Here is a 27747-nt window from a genome sequence, read left to right on the forward strand (position 1 = left end):
CTCATTAGCCACCTCCTTTAGGACTCTAGGATGGCGTCCATCAGGACCTGGAGACATACCAAGCCACAGCTTCACCAGTTTACTTAACATTTTCCCTAGTAAATTTCCTGGCTCTCTTCCTCAAATCTCCTGAAATTCACATATTAATGAGATGTTCTGTAGCGTCTATAGAGAAAAAGGAAGCAAAATATTTATTATGTCTGTCATTTATTATCCACTATTAACTCCACATTCCCACCTTCTTTAGAGAACCTCTCGTGTTTCTTATTCTTTTTATTACTTTTCTTACTTTATTCCTTTTTAGATATCCATACACAAGAAATAGGAATGGGGTGTGCTATTTGGCCCCTCGAGCCTGTTCCGCCATTCAATACAATAAAGACTCTTACAACATATTTTGATATTTATAGCTAGCTTTGCCTCCTTTTTTGTTTGTCCTGATTAACCTTTTAGTCATTTTCTGTTGTTCTTTGTATTCTGATCAATAATCTAACTAGCCAGTCACCTTTGCGCAATTATATGTGTGTTCCTTTAGTTTCATGCCTCCTTAACTTGTTTAGTTAACCAGGACTGGTGGGTCCTCCCCTTGGAAATTTTCTTTATAGCAGGAATGTACTTATTTTGAGTACCTTGAAATATGCCTTTGCATATCTGCCTCAGCTTCTTTCTTAATTCCTCATCGAGCCTAATATCCCAATTTGCTTCAGATAGCTTAGCTTTCGTAACTGCATAATTACCCTTTAATTTTAAAATATTAGCCTTAGATGGACTCTTCTCCCTTTGAAATTAGATGTAAAATTTAATCATGCTGATTATGCTGTTAACGAGAGGCACCTTCACTCTGAGATCATCAATTAATCGCTCCTCAATTAATCGCTCCTCATTGCATAACTCCAAGTCCAATATAACTTATTTTCTGGCTGGTTCCAGAGTATGCTGCTCCAAGAAAATATCAAAAGTATTCTATGAACACCTCTGGGGTATTATCAATCTTATTTTTCCAGTTTGGATGTGGATTAAATTAACCAATAATTATTGCCATTACTTTATCACATGCACCCAACACTAAGAATAATTCTTCCTATATTGCGGTTACCGTTTAAGAAGTGTGTAGATCACTCCAAGTGAATTTTCTTCCCACTAATATTTCTCATCTCCACCTAGACAGATTCTACAGCATAATCTCCTGTACTAAGGTAATTTCTAACTTATTTCATCAATACCATCTCTGATTAAGAGTACTACCTCTTTATTATTCTCTAAAGTCATAGACACCTCAATATTTAGCATCAAATCCCTATCCTGCAGCCACACCTTTGTTATGGATATCAGATCATGTTTAATCATTTCAGTGTGCACTATTAATTTACTGTTATATAGGCTGCATACATTCAGATACGGAACTTTTATTAAGCTTATTTTCTTTGTAGCAGCTCATCTTGACTGCTAGTTTGTTAGGCTGTTTCTTCGTGTTCCTTCATGCCATTCTCTGACCTTAGTTTTGCACATTAGTATTTTGCTTTATTATACTGCAATTAAGAATTTTGAAACATTTTATTATGTTAAAGAGATTGTACAAATGGAAGGTGCTATTTCCTCTTTAACTCATTAGCTTTCAATTTTATTTCAGATATGACAAAATTATTAACTGAGAGTTGGAAACAATGTTTAAAATTGAGCTGGGTGAATTATAAAGATTGTTGTACAGCAAGACAGTTCATTTTAAAATTATAATTGAGAAAGAACGTGAGAAGTGTAATTATTTTATTTAAAGCTAATGGTATTACTCATGTCCATTCCATTCCTCATTCTTGTGAAAATACAACCACTCAGTGGTTTAGAACCCATGGTTTGACCTAGTAAAAATGTGCATTAGTTGCACTTTTACATCAGGGTAACCAAATGACAGCAATTTTGATTCCCTGAAGTCACAGGTTGTGCATTCTATAATCCAGGATCTTGCCAGATATTACGCAAGTCAAAATAATTTGACTGTACAGGACCTGAACTCTGTATTCAGGAATGGTTGGACTGGAGAAGGTCTCAAAAATCCAAATATAGAGGCATAGAGATGTACAGCACGGAAACAGACCCTTCAGTCCAACCCGTCCTTGCCGACCAGATATCCCAACCCAATCTAGTCCCACCTGCCAGCACCTGGCCCACATCCCTCCAAACCCTTCCTATTCATACACCCATCCAAATGCCTTTTAAATGTTGCAATTGTACCAGCCTCCACCACTTCCTCTGGCAGCTCATTTTATACATGTACTACCCTCTGCGTGAAAAAGTTGCTCCTTAGTTTTCAAAAAAGGTTATTTTAAAATCAAGGAATAGAAATGATCATCTTATTTCCTTCAGGTACAAAACATCCATTCTAAGATGCTTTCAAATACACAGATTTATTGATTAACTGCAACATTGTCACAGTATACATTCTTAATGATGACATTCACAGGTACAGAATTCAGATACAATTAGAATGTTTTCATTACACTAGATATAGTGTTTTAATATAATATGATTTGTAAGCTATTGTTTAACATATCAAATGCTAAACTTTAAAAAAAATTGGTGAAATATTTAGTGCTCTATTCAGATATTCTTAACGACCTCCACAACAGCAAAATATGCAAAACAATTGCTAAAAACTTTATCTAGTATTGAAATGCTCTTCAGTTCTTGTTGCAGAATGTTTGTTGATCAGAAGTAGAAATGGCACCTTATGGAAACAGCATTTTAATATCAATGTTTCAATATCTGATCCAGAAGGGGGGAAAAAACCCTATAAACATGCATTTGAAATACTCTAAGCATCTTGAAAAGTTTGATGATGTTTCTTTACAATCTGTTCAACCACTTAATAACAAAATAATCCAGAAATCAAAAACTTTTTTTGCACCATACTTTGTTGCAAACAATGCACTTTAATTGACTAAAATGAAGGAAGAATAATGTATGTATAGTCTTGATTATTTACAATTCATGCTGTATATGGTGCCAAAAGCTCCTGCCATTTCTTTGAAAGTGCGATGATATTCCTTGTGCGCTTACCAGTTCCTTTATACCCTTAAAACACTGGAATGTTCAAACAAATGCAAAAGTACATACACAAGAAACTATTTTACATTATCATTTTTCAAACTGTAAACAAAGATTTGAAACATGGCGTTCAGTGCCTGCACCGATACAAAACCAAACCCAAGTACAGGGTATAAAACATTTATGTAACCAAAAACAAATATAAAAGTTTCATTAAATTAAAGTACTGTACGATAATATATAAATGATCTTGACATAATTACAATATTTTCTTCCCCCTCCCACGATTATCACTTTTTCAAAAAATTCACTTTCACTTGTTGGAAAACAAGTATTTCTACAGAACATTAAACATTCCAGTTAGAACTTTAAGTAATGTCATTAAACAATTAAAATGTCTGAACTAACATTCTAGTACTGAACGATGTGCCTTCAACACGCATTATGCAGTCTTAAAATGCTTTGTATTAACCATACTGTTAAGTTGGAAAGCATCACCTTGCACGATGGCTTTGGTCATACTAGTGCTTTACAGCCAGCCACTCTTTGGCTACCACACCACATTTGGAAGGAAAGTTTTCTTTTGTTCCTCTTTCACACTAAAAAAGACCATCAAAAGACTCACAGACTTAACTATCTTCTTTTAGCACACGATGGAATGCAGATGTAAGAGTCCCAAACAAGTTGTAGTGTAAACATCAACTTGCTCGAAAGCTGTGGCCTGTAATCTCCTTTATAGTTCAGCTTTAAATTGTAGCTTAAGCATTCAGATACATGCTCCTTTATGGTATCTTGAGAGCACTGGACACAATATAAGGCAGCTAGCAGTGGAATCATACTATCCAGTGAGCTGAACAGCAGAATTAAGGTGGCACAGGTAAAAAGTCAGCAAATTTATACAAATGTCCACACTTCCAAATCTTGCACAATGAAGTCTTCTTTTTTTGACAGTGTTTCGTTGTTAAATGTACTACATGGGTTGCTTCGTCCGTGATATAAATCTGCATCAAGCCATAAGCCAAAATGGCCACTGAAATTGTGATTATTAAAAAGTTAAGATCATGAAATTTGTGAGTTGTTAAATTTAGTATTGTGTGTGTTTACTCATAGAACTGAGCTGAACTTCATGGTGAACACCGAAACAATGCTTACTGCTTATTTAAGAAAACTGTTTGCACTGATCTCTTTGGTATCTCAATATATACAGCAGCCATGATATTTATAAGCCAATTACAATAAAGTATTGTTAAAGACTGAAAACTAAGAAATTAAAGCCATTTTATCCCTTCACATTTAAGTTTTCAGATAATGAAATTAAAAATAATTGGAATTACAAGATAGAATATTATCAGCAAAGCTATGAAGGAAAAAATGGAACATATCATAATGGATAACATTTCATAAATATAAGAATTTTTACTATCAGTGAGAGTTTGTGGCAGTAACTATGATTACATGATTCAAAACCCAGTTACACTTTATTCAAGTGACACAAAGTATAAAAGTGGAAGTTTTTGCTAATTCACTGGCGCTTAGGGATTGTAGTTTAAGGAGGCATCAGTCCTATACCTTCTGGAGGAGCACATTAAGTTCAAAAGACAAAAAACTTTAAAAAGAAAAACTTCCACTGCATTTTGACGTGTGCAAAATTCATCCCACATTCCATTACTCTGAGGAATCCTTAATACATTTTGGTGCAATTTTCTCTCTTTATAAAAATCCTCTTATAAATGGACTTCCCGATAAATCAAATAACTTCACTTGTGTAGAACTCCAGCTTATCAAACAACTAACAAAATGCACTCAAATTACTGTGGTGTAAAGGACTGATGGGGCTCATTAAAAATACATTTAAGCCTCCATACTGAGCAAGTACTAATGTTATATTGTTACCACATCACAAGGTGATTCTTTTTTGGTTAAAACCATCAACAGCAACATTGTGGTTGCATTATTTTGTTAAAAAAATTCAAACATTATAATAATATTCTTTATCAGTTTTTAAGTTTTTCTAAATAAAACTAAAAGTGTCCAGTTAGTAGTAGTGGCACAGCGATAATGTCACTGAATTACTAATCCAGGGGGGCTATGGACATGGATTCCAATTCCAACATAGTAAATTGTGAAATTTGAATTCAATGATTAAATTTGGAATTAAAAGCCACTCTAATGGTGACCTTAAAACCAACCAGTTCACTAATGTCCTTCAGGGACCAAATATCTGCCATCCTTATCTGTTCTGGAGGCTCCAGAGCTACAGGAATATGGTTGACTCTTAAAAGCCTTTTAAAATGACTAAGCAACCATTCAGTTGTATTGAACAAAATCTGCTAAAATGAATGAAACTGAGAGGGCCACTGGAAAAAGCAAACATTCAGCCCTGCAAACCTCTCTTTGTCAGGGGATTTAGGCTGAAAAGAGGAGACTTGTCAAAGAGACTATTCCAAAAAAATGACTATGTCCTAGACACTATCATCATCATTATACCCACTACAGTTGAGTTGGCAGCACAGTGATAATGCAGTCAACAGGGAGTTGGCCTGGGAATCCTCAATATGGATCCTGGACACCAGAGTCACATGACATTAACTCAAATATGGGCAAAGAAACCACAAGATGATTAGCACCTAATTGTCCTCTCTGCACCCAACAATTCAAGGTCTAACCAGCATCATTCACATCCCATGAATGAATTGAAACAAATAAGCTTTGGTAAATAAAATAATAACATTACTGTACTTAGTGGATACATACCTGCCTCCACCTAGTTCTAAAGAATCTTTGTCTCCTTTAATGAAGTAAGAATTTTCTCCGCTCCATCTGAATATCTATTGAATTACAATATATTAAATTTATATTCATGTTACATAATAGTAAGGCAGTACTGCAAAACTTACATCAATTATGCATTAGTTAAACCTTGTCAGGAATTCCAAAATGTGAATTTATTACACAATACAAACAGCAAATGTTACGGTCAGAAACATGTTAATTCTGGAGAATTGAGTTTCAATAAGAACAAGCAGTTGTTCTTAGAATACACAAGACACGGACAGAGCTGCATTTACCCCTATCATTAGTTACCCAGCTAAATGTTTTCTGCTCCTGTATAATTCATACTATGTTAAATTGATAAGAACCCAAAATAGCTGTGATACTTCCCCTAATGCATGCAAGAATTCTTCTCTTTGTTCAAAAACTGTACAGCACAATAATACCAAGTTTTGATCCAGAACTTAAGTTTAACAGATGACATTTAAAAATACATGGTATAAATCCAGTGAAATTTTCAACAACGTTCAAAACTTAGAAATGATTTTGTCAGAACTTCTCTCAACTACCCAAACTCTCCAAAAAGTTTACATTGCTGGAAATTACCTTCAACTGTGGATTGAATGTGTAGAGAAAGGTTTCTCCTGTACCAAAACAGTGGTCACTTAATCTAAAAGGATGTGATGCCAATGCTCCAAATATCTACAAGGAGAATATAACCTTGGTTTAGGAATGTATTTATTCCATGATTAAGTTCTTGAACTAATCAAACATATAAATGTATTGTTCCAATAAATAGCTTAGATAATAATTGATTTACCTGATTATCCATATCTTTGACAACAAGGAGGACAGGAGTATCAATAACAGCCAAACTCCGGTAAAGCGTTCTTAAGCTTGTTCCGTGAACTGCTGTACTATATGTAAGTCGCCAAGCATATCCCTGTGTTCTTGCAGGAAGGTGTTGTGATAGCTGATGAGTGGAAAATATTTAATTAGTAGACTTCTTTCTACACAGAATATTACAGCCACTACAGTGTGTTCATATACCTTTTCAATGTGGAAACTCTCCAGCAGTTCACTAGGGTCTGTAAGAACAGGCTGCAGATCATCTGCCTCTTCTTCGTAAAAACTCCCAACACTCTGGCGTCGTTTTGCCTCCTCAATGGTGATAATCTGTAAAAAGTCAATAACAAAATTTGAAGAAGTTTTCAGAACTCCCTGCTCTCAAAGGAAAACTGACTGTTCTGACTACTATCCAGCAACTTGCCGCATGCTTTAAGCTAATGTTGGGAAAACAGGTTTTAGGCTTGGCATGATGCATTCTGATCACCAACTCACTTGTTGATACACCATGTTCAATCTCTCAGAGACTGACAGAGGTGAGATAACAGAGTTTAATAAGACTGCATTAATAAAATCAGACAAAATTTGATACACTATAACAGACGTCAAGGAAGATTGATGAATTTTCTAGCTTCCACCATTGAATTTATGTAAATGAAAGCCAACATCTACATCTTCTTTGTAATCAAAGTTTAGATGCAATCAACTTTCACAAAAAAGATGCAAGACACTACCTCATTTGATTTTATTACATCTGAAATAATAAGTGATTAAATGCTGAATATATAATTATACATATTGAATTTCTAACAACAAATCAAACATGCAGTTTTTTTTGTGTCATGGAAAGGCATTCAGGGGATTTCCTACATCTTGGAGAATGCTGATAATGCATAAGCAGAGACCTCAACACAAAAATAATACTGCAATTAAAAATTAAGTTAGAAAAGTGTACCAGATTAAGATAACAGATTTTTGTTTAGGAGGGTAATGGTGTTTTAGAGAAAGGACTAAATTTATATACTACTTTTACGAACTATGCTGCACATGGATCTTTATCTTCATTTTAAGCACATGAATGCAAAATGACAAGAATTACTTAGAGGAAGAAAAAACCGAAAATACGCCTCAATGCAATTATTGTGCAATTTAGAACATTTAAAAAGTTGGAAAGGAAAACTACTGTATAAAGTTTTATCAAAAAAATTTTGGTCATTGTAAAGTGAGCAATTTCTCAACAATTTCTTTATTAAATTGCTTTCAGACATATTTCTGCTTTAAAAAAAATCTAAACTTAACTGAAGGAAGGGAAAATACATGACTGACCTGTACAAAGGATCCATCATCTCCTTTTGCTTTGAATACAATTCTAATGTTATTTGACATTCTAGTGCCCTTCATTTCTGCAAGTGGATTTCCACAAAACTCTGGCTGATTACTTGGAAGTAGCAATAGTTTAACAGCTTCCAAGTGCTTACAGGCTGCGTGCTTCTATGGTCCAGTGTATTTGATTGGCTGTTCCTTTATGATGAACTACTTTCTATTCAGCATAGCAACTTTCGTTTTGCTCAGAAACAACATGTGCTCTTTGCACAAAACAAAATTGGAAACTTGCCAAAGCTCCCTCCCCTTCCTTTACATCCTACACAATGCATTATTAGATCAACTGAAGTGCAATCCCATTTTTTTAATCTTGCTATTCTATAAATATATCTAGACAAGATTTATATTAAACTTAGTTGAATAAACATGATATGAAACTATAAATTATTTCTATTTCAGTGAAATTTTACTACCTGAGTTTGATTTTATATTTTCTAAATTTAAATCCATCTTTTATGCCCATCTACCAAAATCAATTTACTTTTGAACAAACCAAGCCAACCTGATTATCAACCATATGGAACCATATTGTTAAAACCAGAGTTTTATTTAAATCCAAAATTGTTTAATAACACCTAAGACAATATGTTGCAAAATTTGACATTGTGGTTTAGGAGAAAAATTGCATCTTGAGCAACTGGGTGTTACAGCAAAGGCTCTGAGCACACCACTTAGTCATAGGGGTTTCAGCTGCAGCTCCCCCCAGGATGCAGCAGAGAGATGGAGCAGCTGCAAAAAAGACAAGCTTTTCACAGGAAGAGGAAATTGTGGTCAGGGAAGAGAAGCTCGCAGCATGAAAACTCACCCACTTAAATGCATAAGAGAGCAGTCCCGCCCATATCTAAACCAGGAGCAGTGAAATATACTAGAAATGCAGTTGGTTGAGATATGGTATGCAAGGTTGCTCTCGACCATTTGTATGACATCTTTAAACTTCTGGGCTCGATTGTTGGCACTGATTACTAAAACACCTCTTCCTTCTCTTCCACACCTCTTCAGTATACTTTTGGAGGGCCTCCTAATCTCAAGAGGGAAGGAGAGTTCTATCCTATTGTTGATCTCCTGCATGGCATCCAAAGCCCTTGGTCCCCTCTGGCCTGTTGCACCTTCTACCTCGCTTCCACCATGTTTTCCACTTCAGCTCCTACTGCAATCAGAATGTATCATGCCTTTAAAGTTTATTTCTTTTGTTCATCAAAATAAGTTTAAGTGGCTGTATACCTCACACTAGCTTGTGCAATCACTCAGGGGTGCTTTCATTGCTATTATTTAAAGTAGCACAATGCATGACTTTTGTATGCCACCTTCCACACTGTGAACAAACACAGGAAAATGCACACTATCCCTAGATATGGACGCAGAGACTGCCAATGAATTGTTAACTTCTGGAATTTGGGCAGTTTGGAGGGGATTTTTTTTAAACTGCTCTTGTCTTGCTTTTGAAAGATGCAAGTGGGGCCAAAATGAGTTTGTACAAGATCTCCTACAACACCCACCTATTTTAACTAGCCTGAATTCACACACAAGATGATGCTAGTCCAAATGAACATGGCCCAAGTTAATTCTTACATCAGCATCCCAACAATATTGTCAGAACGTCTATGTCATTGCACCTCTGGTTTGAGAGCCACAAAGTCTTAACTCAAGTGCAAACTAGTAGCAGGTGCCTTCCAGATTAGAGAAGCAGCAAATGTTTCCAAGCCCTACTTTATGGATTTTTGGTGTCCAATAGGTGAGGTGGTGCTAGAGCTTCATAAAATAGGTGCCCTCCTTTCAATCAATCTCAGATTTTCCTCATTCTTCCATTTATGAATTACCTTACTGGGAATATGTTCATAGATCTCCCAAGGTACCCTAATTACACCCCATCAGCTCGCCATCAAATCAAATTAGAGTTCTGCCTATCAGAGTTGAAAAGTATGGCACTGGAAAAGCACAAGTCAGGCAGCTTACGAAAAGCAGGAGAATCAATGTTTCAGGCATAAGCCCTTCATCAGGAAGGGTTTATGTCCGAAATGTCAATTCTCCCGCTCCTCAGATGCTGCCTGACCTGCTATGCTTTTCCAATGCCACTTTTCAACTCTGATCTCCAGCATCTGCAGTCATCACTTTCTCCTGCCTATCAGTTTCAGATAGGAATTATGGGCAATTTAAACAATGTCCGGGAGTTAAAATATTTCAAGTCTCATACCGATACTTACAGATGATTTAACTCCCTGCATTTGCCTCTTGCCCCAAATTAAAACTGGCAGGTTAGAATCATGACATAAATAGCTTATAAAATAATACAATAAAATTGATATAAAGACATTTAAGGGTACAGTATTTTCAAATAGCTTGGAGTGAGTGGAAACATGCACATTCCTTGATGGACAGGCCAGGTCTTGGAAACTTGAATGATTTTCTCAAGAGTAATTCCACAGCAATTTATGCCAAGTTTTTTTTAAACCCTTGCATTTTTTGTGCACGTAGAGCAACAAGCTTGAGCAAATCCGAGTCTAGAAATGGCAAATTCCTGTCAGAGTTTCTACATGTCATTTCCAGCATGTATTTCAAGTTGAAACTTGTATCACTAAGCCACTCCAATATCAATTAAAAGTCAAGCAAGATCAGGAGAAATTAGTGAAAAAAAAAACAAAATGAATATTACAAATGTGTGACTTATGGATTAAAAACGCTGATTAAGAATTTGACCTCAATGTTCAAATCCCCAAAGTAAAGAAACAAAATGCATTTATTGAGGCTTTTTAAAAGTACTCTATAACTCCACTGGAGTACCAATCAACATTGCGTTCCAATCCTGAATAGTTTTTGAACCGCAATCTGTCAACTTCAAGGCTATGAGTGCTCTTAGTACAACTGACAATTGTTGGGTGAAAGAATGCATTAGGAATGTGATGCTGTACAGTTAATACCACATTGCTAAACAATTATACTTTTATATATGTATTACAATTTTATTGTATTATCTCTTTTCAAAAGCCTTTTTTCTAGTTGGGAATCTTTTCCAGATTAACTTACTTCAAAAGTGTCCAGTGATGTTAACGTGCATAATATGCATGAGTTTTATCAGTAGGATTTATGATAAAACTATACATTAAAAAAGAGAACTGGAAGGGAAAAAAATTACTCTTAAAATTAGTGCCTGATTTGCTCTGGTTACATTTCAAGTTTAAGCGAGTATTATAACACTTTTGTTAAAGGCAACAGTGCCAAGATATATTTGATTGAAGGCACATTCAGGGACTTGCCTCTAGTCTTAGTCGCATTGTCTCAATTGCCAGTTGATCATTTTACTTATCAAGAAGCAACTGCAGTTAAAATGAGATTCATGCTCAAATGGGTGACCATTAACAGGCTTTATCGTACAGACTTGAAACACATACAGGAAGTGACATATAGATACTGGCTATTTTTAGTTTTAAGATCTAAATTTTCAGATCTAAATTTGTTCATGCTTTCCAGTGAAAGTGAAGTTTCATTAAAAATTAGTTGAAACTGGCGGCACGGTGGCTGTGGTTAGCACTGTTGCCTCAAAGCGCCAGGGACCCGGGTTAGATTCCAGCCTCGGGCGACCGTGTGGAGTGTGCACATTCTCCCTTTATCTGCATGGGTTTCCCCAGGTGCTCTGGTTTCCTCCCACAGTCCAAAGGTATGCAGGTCAGGTGAATTGGCCATGCTAAATTGCCCATAGCAATAGGTGCATTATTTGGAGGATAGTGGATCTGGGTGGGTTACTCTTCGGAGGGTCGGTGTGGACTGGTTGGGCTGAAGGGCCTGTTTCCACACTGTGGAGAATCTAATCTAATCATTAAGTGACTCAGATAGGCCTTTGATGTTAGAGCACACACAAGTAGTCAACGGAGTGCAATTTAGTGCTTGAAATTGTAACTTAAAATAGGTGCTGGAGTTAAGCACTTTAGGAAGAGAAGCAGTGGAAGGGAAAGGTGTTTCGATTCTTCAGACTCAAGCAAGTGAGGGGGAACAATGCAGATCGAGACACTGGCTGGCTTGAGGCCATTGGTGGAAAGACAGCATGAACCATAATATGATACAAGTGTGTTTGGTGAGTATTTCTAGTTATAAACTAAAAGGAAGGTCTTTAATTTATATTTAGGAGTAGAGTCTTTTTTTTCCCTCTCCAAAATAGTTTGAGTCTAAGATTGATACTGATGTAAATAAAATAATTACAGTGAAAGGTAAAGAGCAGGGAAACCTTCAAAGGTAAAGACCAACAATACTACAGCAATTATTATTAAATTAAATACAATGGTGATGGCATGATGTATTACTACTGTAGCACATAGGGAGCTGCTGTAAACTAAGGTGATCCAGAACACACACACATGCAGTACAGGTAGTTCTGTGATAACGCATGTTTTGGCTAGAACGTCCCTGAAGAATTAGCGAACATTTTGGAGAACACTCATCTCTTTTGGCAATAGCACGATTCCAGCCATGATCGGCTCGCGTGCTTTATTCTGAGCACTGAAATCTCTGAGCCGTTCTGCGAGTGCGCTGATGTTCTTGCCATTCTGCGCATGCGCCGGTGTCTATGCATGCACGACATCGGTGCTGTTTTGCGCATGTACCAATTTCGACGCTTCTGCGCATGCGCGGTCGCAGCGCCGATCTTCCTGCCATTCTGGGCATGCGTTGACCTCAGCTGCCAACAGGGCGGCTTTCTGTGAGAGGTCCAGTAAGGAGAGCAGCTTTCTTACATATTTTTAAAAATGTACTGCGTTAAATCTCCTTTTGTTTCATTAATAAATATGATTTCAACCTTCATTCAGGCTATGTTATAACTTTGCATTAGACTTCTGGGTGATTTTTGAGCGATCATGAGTGAAGTTTCAACTTTGCTAGCCTGCCCCTAATCCCACTGTTCCCATAGGCCTCATTATTTCTATTAAACAATTTTCTATTAAGCAAGGTTTCACTGGAACACTTGCATTATAGGAGTACTACCTGTAAGTGCTTGCAGCCCAAAATTATTCCAACATAAGTTAAGTAGCTGGAGTCTGAGCTGCAGAAATTACACAATTTAGAAGAGGTGAGTTTGGGGTGGTGCAGTGGTTAGCACTGCTGCCTCACTGTGCCAGGCACCCAGGTTCAATTCCAGTTTCGAGTAACTGTTTGTGTGGAGCTTTTACATTCTCCCAGTGTCTGCATGGGTTTCCTCCCACAGATATGCAGGTAAGGTGGGATTGATCATGCTAAATTGCCTATAGTGTCCAGGGATGTTCAGGCTAGGTGGATTAGCCATAGAAAATGAGGGGTTACAGGGATGGGATGAGTCTGGGTGGGATGCTCTTTGGATGGTCGGTGTGCACCCGATGGGCCGAATGGCCTGCTTCTACACTGTAGGGATTCTATGATTGTATTCTACGATTCCATGAGTTACCTGGACATTTTGTTCGGGGAGGCAGGATGGTGTACATGCAGATGATGCAGCTTTTCAGGAGCCTTGGCCTCTCCAACAGTTACAATGTGCTTGCAGACTGGATGGATGAGATCTGGGAGGATGAGCAATCTGACATGGCATCATGATACACAGTGCCATTCCAGTGAGGGGAGAAAATATGAATGTTACAGTAGGACAAAATTACAGTATAAGTAGGGAGCTAGATACTGTTTACTGCAGCAGTAAGCTGTCCATTAGACCACACTCGATCATCACTAAAGTGATTGAACATGTTGCACATGAGCAGGTACTGTTAACCAAGTTGCACTTGCTTAACAGTACCTGCTCAGTGACTCTTTGGGTTTCATCATGCCACTCAGCTCCTGATCTCATTACAGCACTGGTCAAGCATCAAGAAAAGAGCTATGTGCCAGTGGGGATAGTGAGCGCGACTGCCTTTAACATCAAGGTCCTACATGACAAAGAATAGCATTAAGCAGCTCTTGCAAAACTGGAATCAACAGGAATCAGGGGAGAATTCTTTGCTGATTAGAATCATACCTGGCACAAAAAAAGGTGGTTGTGATTATTGGACCTTCATCTCAGCTCCAGGAGAACTCTGTAGGAGTTCCTCAGAATAGTGTCATCTTCAGCTGCTTCATTAATGACCATCTCTCTGGAACGTTTGAAGGAGGACTGGGGGAGCATATTTAATACAAGAGCTTTATCACACAAGGTGCTCATTTTACTCTAAGCTGTTTCCCTCCAAAATGGCCTTTGATGTCATGACATCACGTGATCAGATTCTTAAATTGACAGTCCAACATACTGATATCAATACACAATACCTTCCATTATAAAGGTCAGAAGTGGGAATGCTTGCTGATGACTGCATATTTTTCAGCACTATTCACAACTCCTCAGATTCAGAAACACTCTATGCCTAAATACAGCAATGGTGTGGAGGTGCTGGTGTTGGACTGGGGTGGACAAATTTTTTGAAAATTACACACTAGTGTAACAGATTTATTTGCAAGTACAAGCTTTCGGAGTGCTGCTCCTTCGTCAGGTAGCTAAATACAGCAAAAACCTGGACAATATCCAGGTTTGGATTGACAAGTAGCAAATAATATTTACATCACCTAAGTGCCAAGCAATGACCATTTCCAACAAGAGAGAATCTACGCATCACTCCTTTGTCACTCAATGGCACCAACATCATTGAATTCCCCACATCAACATCTTGGGGTTACCACTGACCAGGAATAAATACTGTGATTACAAAAAAAGGCCATACACTAGGAATACTGCAACAATAACTCAACTCCTGGTTCTCCAAAGTCTGTCAACATCTATAAGGCATAAGTCAGGAATGTAATGGAATACTCCCAACTTTCCTAGATGAGTGCAGCTCTAACAACAGTCAAGAAACTTGCCATGATCCAAGACCATGCAGCCTGCTTGACTGGCACAACATCCACTCCCTCCATTATCAACACTACGTACCATCTACAAAGTGCATTGCAAAAAAATCACCAAGGTTCCTTAGCCAGCTCCTTCCAATCACATGACCACTTCCATCTAGAAGGACAACAGCAGAATTGTGGAAATACCACCACCTACAAGTTCTCCTCCAAGCTGTCCTGATTTAGAAATATATCAAAATCCTGCAATAACTTAAAAGATATAATACTAGCATTTAGAAATACATAATATAATCAAGCAGAGTCAACATGGCTTCATGAAGCAGAAATCATGCCTAACAAATTTATTATAATTCTTTGAGGTGATAACAAACAGGACAGATAAGAGTCATACAGACAGATAAGGCAGAACAAGTAGATATAATATTTTCAGAATGTGTTTGATGAGGTACCACACATAAGGCTACTTAATAAGATAGAGCCAATGGTGTTGGGGGTAGTATATTAACACACACAGGTTATTGGCTAACTAATAGAACACCAACAGTTGGGATAAGGGGACACTTTCATGATGGCAATCTTTAATTAGTGAAGTGTCATAGGGATCAGTGTTTGGACGAAAATAATTTACAATATGTTTGAATGGATACTAAATCTAGGACGAGAGGACATAATCTCAGAATAAGGGATATGCAATTTAACACAAAGATGCTTTTACTAGTCTCTCAGACTCGTGAAAATATCTTCTCCACATCCACTCTATCCAAGCCCCATCAGTATCCTGTAAGGTTCAATGAAGTCACCAATGGAATGAGTTCAAAATGGAGGACTTAGTTCATGGTCTGAAGTCACTAAACTTAACGTTGAATCCAGAAGGATATAAGGCGCCCAAGTGGAAAATGATAACAACGTTAAAGGTAGACGTGTAAGATTATGAAACTTGTTATGGATATCAGGAAGGAAACAAAAAGCAGAAACTAACAAAAGCAATAATCAAAAACTTCCATACTCGTTTCTTATTGTGTAAACTGCATTTATTATTAATGTTTTTATATTTTTTATTCAGAAATTAACGTCAACACTTTTTTATACTATGGGTTAATTTAAGTGCAAAGTATGCTGTAAGAACAGTGTCAACTAGGTTTAGTAATAGCACTCTCATCTTGGAATTGCATGCTTATAGGTTTGAAACCTCTGTGAAACTTGACCATGTAGCACAGACTAATTGAGAAAATGCCACCTTGCACGTCTTGACAGTCTTTCAGACAAATTAATAAAACTGCCTGGTTCAGCAATACACTAGATTGCATGGCATTAATTAGAGACAAAAACTGCAAGACGCTGGAATCCAAAGTAGACTAGCAGGAGGCTGGAAGCCAGGCAGCATCAGGAGGTGGGGTAGTGAAAAGTGAATACAGGTGGCAGGTGGAAGCAGGTTGGTTGATAGGAGGAATTAATCCGGTTGGTAGCTGAAGGAAAGGGATGGAAGGGAGGAGGCTGCCTGGGAAAGGAGTCAGGGAATGGGTGGAAAGGTTATTGAAATTGGTGAACTCAATGTTTTGAGTCCTCCGGGCTGTAGGCTGTCCAGGCAGAAGATGAAATGTTGTTCCTTCAATTTGTGGTCTGATTCATTGTGGCAATGGAGGAGACCAAGGATGGACTTGTCAGAGTGAAAAGGGGAACTGAAATGGGCAGTGACCGTCCCTTACAGGCCTGGCTAAGTTGCTTGGTGAAGCGTGCCCTTAGATTATGTTTGGTTTCAGCGTTGTAGAAAAAAACCACTTTGGAAGCACCAGATACAGTAAACTAGGTTGGAGGAGAGGCAGGTGAACCTCTGTCTCACCTGGAAGGACTATTTGGGGCCCTGAATGGAGGTGTGCTGGCAGGTTTTACATTTTTATCATTGCAGGGGAAGCCATTCAGGGAATATTGGTGGGAAGGGTGGCGCGAACCAAAGAGTTCTGAAGTGAATGGTCCAGGTGGAAGGCAGAGAGGGGTGGGGAGGTGAAAATGTTCTGTGTGGTGGGTATAGAAATGATAAAGGATGATATGTTGGATGTGTAGACTGGTGGGTGGAAAGTGAGGACAAGGGGGACCTTGTCTTTATTACGTTTGGAGGGGAGAGGGTTTAGAGCAGTGGAGCAGGGAATAGAGGTGGTGCATGGAGGGCTGTCTGGATGACACAGGGAGGAAAAGCACATTGTTTAAAATAGGCAGACGTCTGGGATGCCTGGGAATGGGACGTCTCCTTGTCAGAGCAGGTGCGACGGAGGTGGTGGAATTGGGAAAACGGGATGTAGTTTTTGCAAGATACGGGGTGGGAGGAGGTATAGTCCAGGTAGTTATGGGAGTCTGTGGGTTTGTAGCAAATGTCAGTCCATAAACTGTCACTGGAGATGGAAACGGAGGTCAAGGAAGGGAGTAAGGTATCTAGGATAGATCAAGTGAATTTAAGGGCAAGATGGAAATTGTTGGCATAGTTGATGAACTGCTCCAGTTCAGCCTGGGAGTAGGATGCAGCACTGATGCGGTCATCGATTTAACGGCAGAAGAGTTGGGGAACAGTACCTGCGTATGTACTGAAAAGGGACTGTTTGACATAGAAACATAGAAAAATACAGCGCAGTACAGGCCCTTTGGCCCTCAATGTTGCGCCGATCCAAGCCCACCTAACCTACACTAGCCCACTATCCTCCAATATCCGTTTAAATGCCCATAAAGAGGGAGAGTCCACCACTGCTACTGGCAAGGCATTCCATGAACTCACGACTCGCTGAGTAAAGAATCTACCCCTAACATCTGTCCTATACCTACCACCCCTTAATTTAAAGCTATGCCCCCTCGTAATAGCTGACTCCATACGTGGAAAAAGGTATATATACATGGCCAAATTAAAAGAGAATTGAAGAGAGGCAAGAAAGTTTTTACGATGTCTTGATCAACTTTGTCAGCAATGAAACAAATTAACTTGTTGTTTTTTTAAACAAGCCTTTGCTGTAAAAAAATTAGCTTTTGTAAACAAAAATTCTTTCATGGGATGTGAGCATCATTTATTATCCAGCATTTATAGCCCACCTCTAATTGCAGTTGGTGGTGGTGAGAGTTTCCTTCTTGAACTGCTGCAGTTCTTAATGGTGTACGGTTACCCACAGAATTGTCAGGAGGGGAGTTCCATGATTTTGAGCTGTCAATCATGGAACAACAGCAATATAGTTTGAAGTTAAGATGTTGTGTGGCTTGGTGGGGAATTTGTAGGTGGTGTTTCCATAAACCTGTTGCCTTTATACTTCTAGGTGCTAGTTGACTTAGAGGATGAAAGTTTAGGATTTTCTTTTTACAAAGAGAGCTCTGATGAATTGCTGCAGTGCATCATGTAGATGGTACACTAAAAACAATAAATTAATGAAAACATTTCACCAGCTTGATATGGTCTGCATTACTGTCAAGTATTATATATACTAGATTATATTGATTTTATTTGTTGCGCTTCTCAGCTAAAATAATGATGAATGCTGTTTGAAAGGTAAGCAAATCTTTAATTACAAAAGTATAGAGACAAAAACACCAGTCTTTAACAGGGTAGTTGGGCAGCTGTAATACTATTTTTTAAAAACAATTTACAGCTTGCAGACGTGAAATATCATTTAATCAGATTGTTCTATCTGCAGTTGTAGAGATGTTAACAATTAGACTATCCAAATGTGAACCAAGTTGGACAGCTGTGAAACTTGCAGACTCATATACATAGGAACTTGTCTTCAACTAGAATTAATCTATTTCTGTCAGGGATTTTGTCAATTTCATGAGGGTAATATGTTTTAAATGGTATACCTTATTAAAATACCTCAACTGTGGTACAGCAATGTAAACCATTAAAACAAAAAAAGTTAGAGGATGTAAAAATAAAGTACACAAAATCTCATATACCATAAGCCTGACAAAAAGCTAAGTTGTGTGCTTCATCTCTCAATATTAGATAATACATAGATCCATTTCAGGCAACGATGGACTCAACGCAATAAAATAACTGCTCCTAAAATCTACAGGAAACATAAAACCTTTACTCATTTCTTAAGTGTGACTTGTTTAACTAGGTCAATAAATGTACATCTTTCTATGGGTTCAACAACAGCTATGACATGGAAAATTCTATTCTTGTCATATTCTGACTATTCATCAAAAATCAGTTTCAAAAGCTCATAATTAAGTTCCATTTGTTCTCTGTATTCCGTTACTAGCATTTTAATCATAATGTGAGATTCTTTGGAGAGGATAACCATAAAGGTTTTACACTGAAGAAACGACTTTAGAAATCTAGGATGGAAAACAGTATTTGATATTGTTTCAATGCACATACCTTGGTACAGTTACCAGAGAATGGCACAGCTCAGATTTCCAGTGGCGAGGATTTTTAAAAAAATTATAAATTGAGAAAGAAAACCTTCCAAGAATTATGCTTTAGAAATTTGAAATACAATAAATTTGAAATCCAATATAGCCTACCTCCCAACTTTTAGGAACTGGGTCACTAAAGAAATTGTCAATCATTTCCAGCTCATCCTTCTCAACCACCACAAATCCCTGGTCTTTGGCTTCTTTCCCATACACTTCTGGTGACCACTGAACAAAGAATGCATACAGGTGATCTACCCTGAATGGAAGAAGGCAAGGGAAAATTCTGTTAAAATAGATTACAGTAACTATACAGAGCTTGGATATACATGCCATGCCATTTAATTATCTGCAACTTCAAATAAGTCATCTCAACTGCATAATCTGAGAAACTGAACATTTGTACAAACTTTTAAATATGTTTAACAGAACACAACAGAATTACAGTTACTATTTACACTGTAACTGCAACATTGGCTACAGAGACAAGTGAAAGAGGCAAGTGTTTCAGAGTGAAAGAGGGAAGGAACCATGATCCAAAATTTTAAATCATCTCTGGCCACAGGTGAATGCCAGATTACTGGAGGACAGCTAGTGTGGTTCCACTTTACAAGAAAGGTGGCAGAGATAGACCAGAAAACTATAGACCAGTGAGCCTAATATCAGTGTGGGGAAACTATTGGAGAAAATAGTGATAAAGAAAATTAATCTCCATTTAGACAAGCAAGGATTAATTGGGATAGTCGGTATAGTTTTGTGTGAGGAAGGTCATGCCTCACAAATGTGGTGGAACTTTGAGGTGACCAAGTGTTTGGATGAGAGTCGAGCAGTTGATGTAGTTTATATGGACTTCAGCAAGCCCTTTACCAAGGTCCACAGGAGAGACTGATAAAGAAAGTAAAAGCTCATGGGATCCAGGATAACTTGGCAAGATGGATCCATAATGGCATCTTAGTGACAGGAGACAGAGGGTACTGACAGAAGGATATGTAAGTGGAGCCTGGTGTGCAGTGGTGTACCATAATGCTGTGTCCCTTATATTATTTAGGAATATCACAAACAATATGTGAGAATGTGGGAGGGATGATATGTAATTTGTGGACGAAAGAAAGTTTTGCTGAGTTTTTGACAGTGAGGAGGAAGGCGTTAGGTAACAGGAGAATATGAACGGATTGGTCAGATGCGTGGCAGATGAATTTAACCCTGGTAAGTGAGAAGTGACGACTTTGGAAGGAGGAACAAAACAAGGGAGTAGATAATAAATGGCAAAAAAAAAATGAAGCTCAGGGGAATTAACACAAAATCCCTAAAGTTTGGAACAGGCCATTTGGCCCTCTGAAGAGCATCCCACCCAGACTCACATCCCTCACCCTAACTCTATAACCTTGGATTTCCCATGGCTAGTCCACACAGCTTACACATCCCTGGACAATATAGGCATGGCCAAACCACCTAACCTGCACAGCTTTGGACTTTGGGAAGAAACTAGAGCTCCTGGGGGAAACCCTTGCAGGCACTGGGAGTGTGTGCAAACTCTACACAGGCAATTACCTTAGGGTAGAAACAAACCTGGATCTCTGGCACTGTGAGGAAGCAAAGCCAATCACTCAGCCACCATGCTGCTACAGAAATCTTAAGGTACTTGAGATGTTTAAGTGAGGAGCTTGGACAGGGTGATTAGAAAGCTGCTGCTCCCCTTAGTCAAAGGGTCAATAAAAATGGGGCATAATTTTCAAGTAAAAGAAAGTAGATTTGGATGGAATTTGAGGAAAACTATTTTCACTCAGAGGGTGATGAGGGCTTAGAATACACTGCCTGAGAGGGTAATTGAGATGGGAAACCTCACAATGTTTAAAAACTACTTGGACAAGCACTTGACGTGTCAGTATATCCGGGGCTATGGGCCTCATGCAGATAGTAGCGTATTTTCCACAGTACAGACTTGCTGGGCTGAAGGGCTCCTTCTGTATGATTCTATGAGTTGATAAGGCTCAAGTAAAACAGACAGGAGCTCAGGTGCTGCCAGTACTACACAAAATAAGGCATCATCTTACAAAGATATAAGTGGCTTAATCAATGTCATTTCATTTTAAAACTTGTACATAACATTTGGCAAAAATTAATGACTTTCATTCAACCCAAATTAAGAGAAAATGCAATTTAAAATAAAGGTAAACTTTTAAAAAGTTAAAAAAAATCTGACCATGCTATCCACAATGGAATAAAAATACTCACATCCTTCAGATTACAAAGAAAAATACGCCAGAACTGAACCAGATTTGTTTCTCGCTTGCAAACATATCTGTTATATTTCTGTACCAATTTAACTATTCACAGACAAGTAGTTGTAAATAAAAATAGTGAACTCAAGTAAACAGAAACACAGATATCAGATGAAGGAATAGGCCATTCAACCCTTCGAGTCTGCTCTGCCATTCAATATGATCAAGATGAATCATCCAATTTAGTACCCTATTGCTGCTTTATCCCCAAACTGTTTGATCCCTTTAGTCTCAAGATCCAAACCTAATTCATTCTTGAAAATATTTAAAATTTTGGTTTTAATCACTTCCAGTTGCAGAGAATTCCAAAGGCTCACTCTGTGGGTGAAGATATTTCTCCTCACTTCAGTCTTAAATGGCCTATCCAACATCCTTAAACTGTGACCTCTGATTCTGGACTCCCCATTCATCGGGAACATCCTTCCTGTGTTTACCCAGTCTAATTCTGTTAGAAATAATGACAAATTAATACAATAATAGTATGATTTAAATTCAGGTGCTGCAAACAGAATTGCAACATGTAACTTGTTCTGAAATATTGCTCTTAATACTATTATTGATGCCTCTATGTTCATTGTGGGTGGACTGAGTAAAAAGCAAACTCTGTTTCTGCCAATCTGCATACTTTCTACCCACATGTCTGCAGTTTGATGTCATGAACAGGACTATAATGTGTTCTTTCTTATAAAAGAAAAGTTTTTCTTTTTGCCATTTGCTTCTAATTACTAGTTGTTAGTGACTAAAGCAGAATTTGATTGAAGGAAGATATCCAGAAAGCCACAATACAACCAGTAAATTTAACAAAAATGAACCGAAAAATACAATCTACTGTCAAAACATTTGTTTTAAAATGTCTTATTATAAATCTCCAAGCAGAGCCCCCTAGTCATTTATTGTTAAGACACAGTACATATGCCTAATCATGTAAAATATATTTTACGCAGATTTGATAAAAACAAACACTGAAATGTAGATGCTTATGGCCCAAATCTCTTTTGCTACAAGCCTGGAAAAAGAACTTGTTTCATACTTAATATGACATCAAAAGCTACAGCCAGCCAACATGATAGCCAGATTCTGAATGAACAGTTTCTAAAGTCAGTATTCAATGTCTAGCTCGCAGTTCTATTTAATTAACAGTAGTCATAACACCACTAACAAAAAGAGAAATTGCTGGAGAAACTCTGTAGGTCCAGTCACTGAACTGGAAATGTTACCTCTGCTTTCTCTCCATAGATGCTGTCAAACCTGCTGAATTACTCCAGCAATTTCTCTGTTTGTTTCAGACTTCCAGCATCTGCTTATCCTTGTTTTATCATAATATTGCTGTTTGGTTATTACATTGGATAAAAATAACTCAATTTCATTTCTTAAACAGGATTGAAAGCATATTCTCACACTGCAAAACTTCCATAAAATGTAAAATTTCAACACCAGCATCAAATTAATGGAGAAAGCTGAATGACCTTACAATTGCTCCCTACATTTCTTGTATTACTATGCCCACATGCTTCTTAGACCATCCTTGTCACTACTTGCACTTTGTAACATGTCAGTCTACTAATGTGCATTAAAGCTGCCTTTAAAAAAGAATGATGAGTCAACATATTTCAGATGTCAGAGGAGAACAAGAGCACAGGAAGGTGGTAGGTGGTAGGGCACAGGTAATAGTGAGAAAAGGAATGGGAAATGTGATCCAGTTTCCATCTGGCTGAAATAGTATTTCCAAAGAACAGTGTAGGAATAATTTAATTTAATTTCTAGCTTTTCAGTAGAACATATTGCATTCTTTACTGAATTGTGGTATACTGTCAGTTCAATGTAGAGTTTGGATTAAAATTAACATTGCCAGATTACTGAAAATGTTCACATTTTGTAAACTTGTCACCAAGACACTTTGATGTTATAAGAAATGAGATATTTTCATTCAACTTCTCCCAACATTTAAAATACTCAGAAAGGGAGTGTGTGTTTCATCAGCCTGCATGTAGATAACATGAATAATCTAAAACAGTAAAAATCTGACTTTGGCAGCAGCATTTCGTAACTATTCAGAGACCAGCAATGTGACATAATTCGTTTTATTCACATAAATGGATACAACTTCTCAACCCACCTTTTTCAACAAACGTAGATGTGAACTATTAAATAAGCATTATAAATATAATTGAATGCTCAAAATTTTACTTATTTAAACAATTTATTAATTTTAGTTTTGAAATTATTAGCACTAGTTTTGAAAGAATGACTAAAATAAGTACTTACTCTCTGACACTATGACCAAGGCCCATTTTAGAATTACAATGGAAAGATATGGAGAGAACCGGAAAGTTTATGCAGTTTTGGTGCAGCCGTGTTGAGTTCACATTCAGCATTAAACTTACAGCTAAGTTCACAGTTTAATTTAATGATGTTAAACTGTTTAGTTAACTCTTGAATCACTGCCAGTGCAATCATCTTTCATCAGGAAAGTACGTGGATCCTTTAAAAGTTGTTTATTAATCAAGGTAGCCTGCCAATGTTCTGAACATGGTACAACCTTGACAAATCTACACAATTGGTCTGACTTTAAGCACGTATTTGGCAAAGTATAAGCTTGTATGTTTGTTTGATATGAGGGGTGCTCCAAATATCATTAAAGCAAATCGTTTTCAGATTTTTCCCAACTCCGCTAAAACTTCTACTCTAAACATATTTTTCTGATTATCCATGCAATTGTGTAATTTTAAAAATCTGACATATGAACATTTCTTGTACTTACAAACAGCTACTTAACATTCTGCTGGATTGAGTTCTGATTTGCATACAAATTGACTTGCAAACAGACACAGAAATGTAATCTGTTTGCAACCTGGGGACTACCTGTTACAAACACTAATATTTTCCCAATGATATATTAAGCAAACTGGCCCATATTTTACCATTTCTGTCATCCTTGTAGACCCTTCCAACTGAATTTATATAAATGTGAGGTGTTCCATTTTGGTAAGACAAATCAGAGCAGAATTTATATAGTTCATGATAGGGTCCTGAGGAGTGCTGCCAAACAAAGAGATCAAGGGGTGCTCATACATAGTTCCTTGAAAATTGAGTCACAGGATGGTGAGGCAGCATTTGGCACACTTACCTTCATTGGTCAGAACATGGAGTATTTGAGTTGAGTTGTCATGTTGCGGCTGTACAGGCCATTGGTGAAACCACTTTTAGAATACTCCATCCAATTCTCATCTCCCTGCTATAGGAAAGATGTTGCTAAACTTGAAAGCATTCAGAATATATAAAATCATGAGGGGCATGGATAGAGTGAATAGTCAATGACTTTTTCCCAGGGTGAGGGAGTCCAAAACTAGAGGGCTTAGGTTTAAGACGGGAGGAGAAAAAATTAAAAGGAATCCAAGAGGCAACATTTTCACACAGACATGGTATTTGTATGGATAGTGCTGCGAGAAGTGGTGGTAGAGGGAGACACAGTTACAATGTTTAAAAGGAGTCTGGATGGGTACATGAACAGGTAGGGTTTAGAGGGATATGGGCCAAATGCTGGTAAATGGAACTAGATCAGTTTAGGATATTTGGTTGGCATGGATGAGTTGGACTGGAGGGTGTTTCAGTGCTGTATAATTCCATCAGTCTATGAAGTCTTACAATACAATAAACATCTGGACAAGCACTTGCGATGTCAGGGACTAGGAGGCTGTGGACAAAGTACAGTGGGTGGCACGGTGGTTAGCAGTGCTGCCTCACAGCGCCAGAGACCCGGGTTCAATTCCCACCTCAGGCGACTCTGTGTGGAGTTTGCACATTCTCCCAGTGTCTGCGTGGGTTTCCTCTAGGTGCTCTGGTTTCCTCCCACAATCCAAAAATGTGCAGATTAGGTGAATTGGCCACGCTATATTGCCCGTAGTGTTAAGTGAAGGGGTAAATGTAGGGGAATGGGTCTGGGTGGGTTGCGCTTCGGCGGGTTGGTGTGGACTTGTTGGGCCGAAGGGCCTGTTTCCACACTGTAAATAATCTAATCCAATCTAATCTAATCTAAAGGTAAATGGGATTAGTATAGTTTGGTTTTTGCTGGTTGGCATAGACGTGGTGCACTGAAAGGCTTGTTTCTATGCTGAATGACTCTATTGACACTATGATTCATTCTAAACCCTTCAACCACTCAGTCTCTATTTCAATCATTGACATATTGAACCTGGGTATTTGATCAAGGTCATTGTACTACAGATCATATAGCTCTAGGTTGTGCAATGTCCTACTTCCAATTAAGAGTCATAGAGACATACAGAACATTTGGTCTAAATTATCCATGCCAACCAATTTTCTCAATCTTAATTTGTTTCACTTGCCTGCATCCTATCGGAAGGATGTTATGAAACTTGAAAGGGTTCAGAAAAGATTTATAAGGATGTTTTATATGGAGGATTTGAGCTATAGGGAAAGATAAATAGGCTGGGGCTGTTTTTCCTGTAGTATCAGATTTGAGCTATGTGGAGTGGTTGAATAGAGTAGGGCTGTTTTCCCTGCAGCATCGGAGGCTAAGGGGTGACCAGGTTTATAAAATCATGAGGAGCATGGATAGGATAAATAGACAAGGTCTTTTCCCTAGGGTGGGGGAGTCCAGAACTACAGGGCATAGGTTTAGGATGAGAGGGGAAAGATAAAAAAAAGACTTAAGGGGCAACTTTTTTACGCAGAGGGTGATAGGTGTGTGGAATGGGCTGCCAGAGGAAGTGGTGGAGGCTGGTACAATTGCAAAATTTAAGAGGCATCTGGATGGATATATGAATTGGAAGGGTTTGGAGGGATATGGGCCGGGTGCTGGCAGGTGGAACTAGATTGAGGTGGGATATCTGGTAGACATGGATGGGTTGGACCAAAGAGTCTGTTTCCATGCTGTACATCTCTATGACTCTAGTTGGGCCAAATCCCTCTAAACTTTTCCTATTCACGTATCTATCCAAATATTGTTACTGTACCTGCATCTACACTTCACACACGAACCACCCTCTGAATGAAAAAGTTGCCCTCAGGTCCTTTCTAAATGTTTCCCCTCTCCCTTGAAAATATGACATAGAGGTGCCTGTGTTGGACTGGGTGGACAAAGTCAGAAGTTACACGACATCAGATTATAGTCCAACAGGTTTATTTGAAATCTCAAGCCTTCAGAGCGCTGCTCGTTAATCATACTCCTTCATTTTGAACTCATCCACCATAGGAAAAAGACCGTTGCTATTCATCTTATCTATGTTCCTCGAGTCTTACAAAGTTTATAATTCATCTCTCAACCTCCTACAATTCAGTGAAACATGTTCCAGCATATCCAGCATATTCTTATAACTCAAACCCTCCAGTCCTGGCAACATTCTGGTCAATCTTTGCTGAAGCCTCTCCAATTTAATAATACCCTTCCTATAGCGGGGTGATCAGAACTGCACACAGTATTTCAAAAGTGGCCTCACCAATGTTCTGTACAACCTCAACATGATGCCCCAAATCCGACACTCAATGGTCTGAACGATGAAGACAAGCATGTTGAATGCCTTCTTAACCATCATATCTACCTGTGATGCAACTTTTAAAGAACTATGTACCTGAACCCTTAGGACTCTCTTTTTGATAACACTATCCAGGACTCTATGATTAACTGTATAAGTCCCGCTCTTGTTTGTTTGACAAATTGGATATGTTGTTTCTAAAGTACAAACTTTTAAGAAGTGTTTTGGCTGTAACTTGATTACATCACCAACATTTTAAGTGCTGTTTCTAAAGCGCGATTTTTCTATAATCTGGGGTTGCACAACAACGCAACCACCGCATTATAGAAGAACGACCTGTACTTACTCAAAAATTCAATCAAGTTTTATGTGACACAATTACCCACGCACAAAGCCATGCTGACTATCCCTAATCAGTCCTTGCTTCTTCAAATGCATGTAAATCCTATCTCTCAAAGTCTACTCCAACAATGTACATACCACTGATGTCAAATTCACACGTATATAGTTCCCAGGATTCTGGTTACAGCCGCTCTTAAATAAAGGCAAAACACTTGTGGCTGTAGATTATACGAATATATCTGCTACGTCATTCTGAAATTTACAAACATTTATCAGCAGAACGGAGTTGACTTTGTGAAGCAACACATTACATTATTTTTTGGTCACAATACTGAAATGATTTCTGGAGGTGCCAATTGAAATCC

The 27747-nt window shown here is 38.0% G+C and overlaps 1 protein-coding gene across 5 annotated transcripts in view; it reads right to left on the minus strand.

The window, feature by feature from the left end:
• Window positions 1–2383: 2383 nt before the first annotated feature.
• The window catches only part of ncoa7b (nuclear receptor coactivator 7b), a 126527-nt gene continuing 101163 nt past the window's right edge, over window positions 2384–27747 (minus strand). For 4 of the 5 annotated variants that reach the window (XM_043683927.2, XM_043683925.2, XM_043683932.2 and 1 more), the window contains 6 exons: window positions 19375–19522; window positions 6865–6990; window positions 6635–6787; window positions 6421–6516; window positions 5797–5870; window positions 2384–4072 (listed from right to left, as the gene is read on the minus strand). In XM_043683927.2, the coding sequence (XP_043539862.1) occupies window positions 3937–4072; window positions 5797–5870; window positions 6421–6516; window positions 6635–6787; window positions 6865–6990; window positions 19375–19522 (733 nt within the window). In that variant the 3' untranslated portion in view covers window positions 2384–3936. Of the gene's footprint in view, window positions 4073–5796; window positions 5871–6420; window positions 6517–6634; window positions 6788–6864; window positions 6991–19374; window positions 19523–27747 lie in introns of those variants that run through there. The other variant, XR_015753481.1, reaches the window with a different exon arrangement.

Source organism: Chiloscyllium plagiosum, unplaced genomic scaffold, assembly GCF_037043375.1.
Source record: "Chiloscyllium plagiosum isolate Xiang-an unplaced genomic scaffold, Cpla_swu_hap1 HiC_scaffold_3, whole genome shotgun sequence".
NCBI lineage: Eukaryota > Metazoa > Chordata > Chondrichthyes > Orectolobiformes > Hemiscylliidae > Chiloscyllium > Chiloscyllium plagiosum.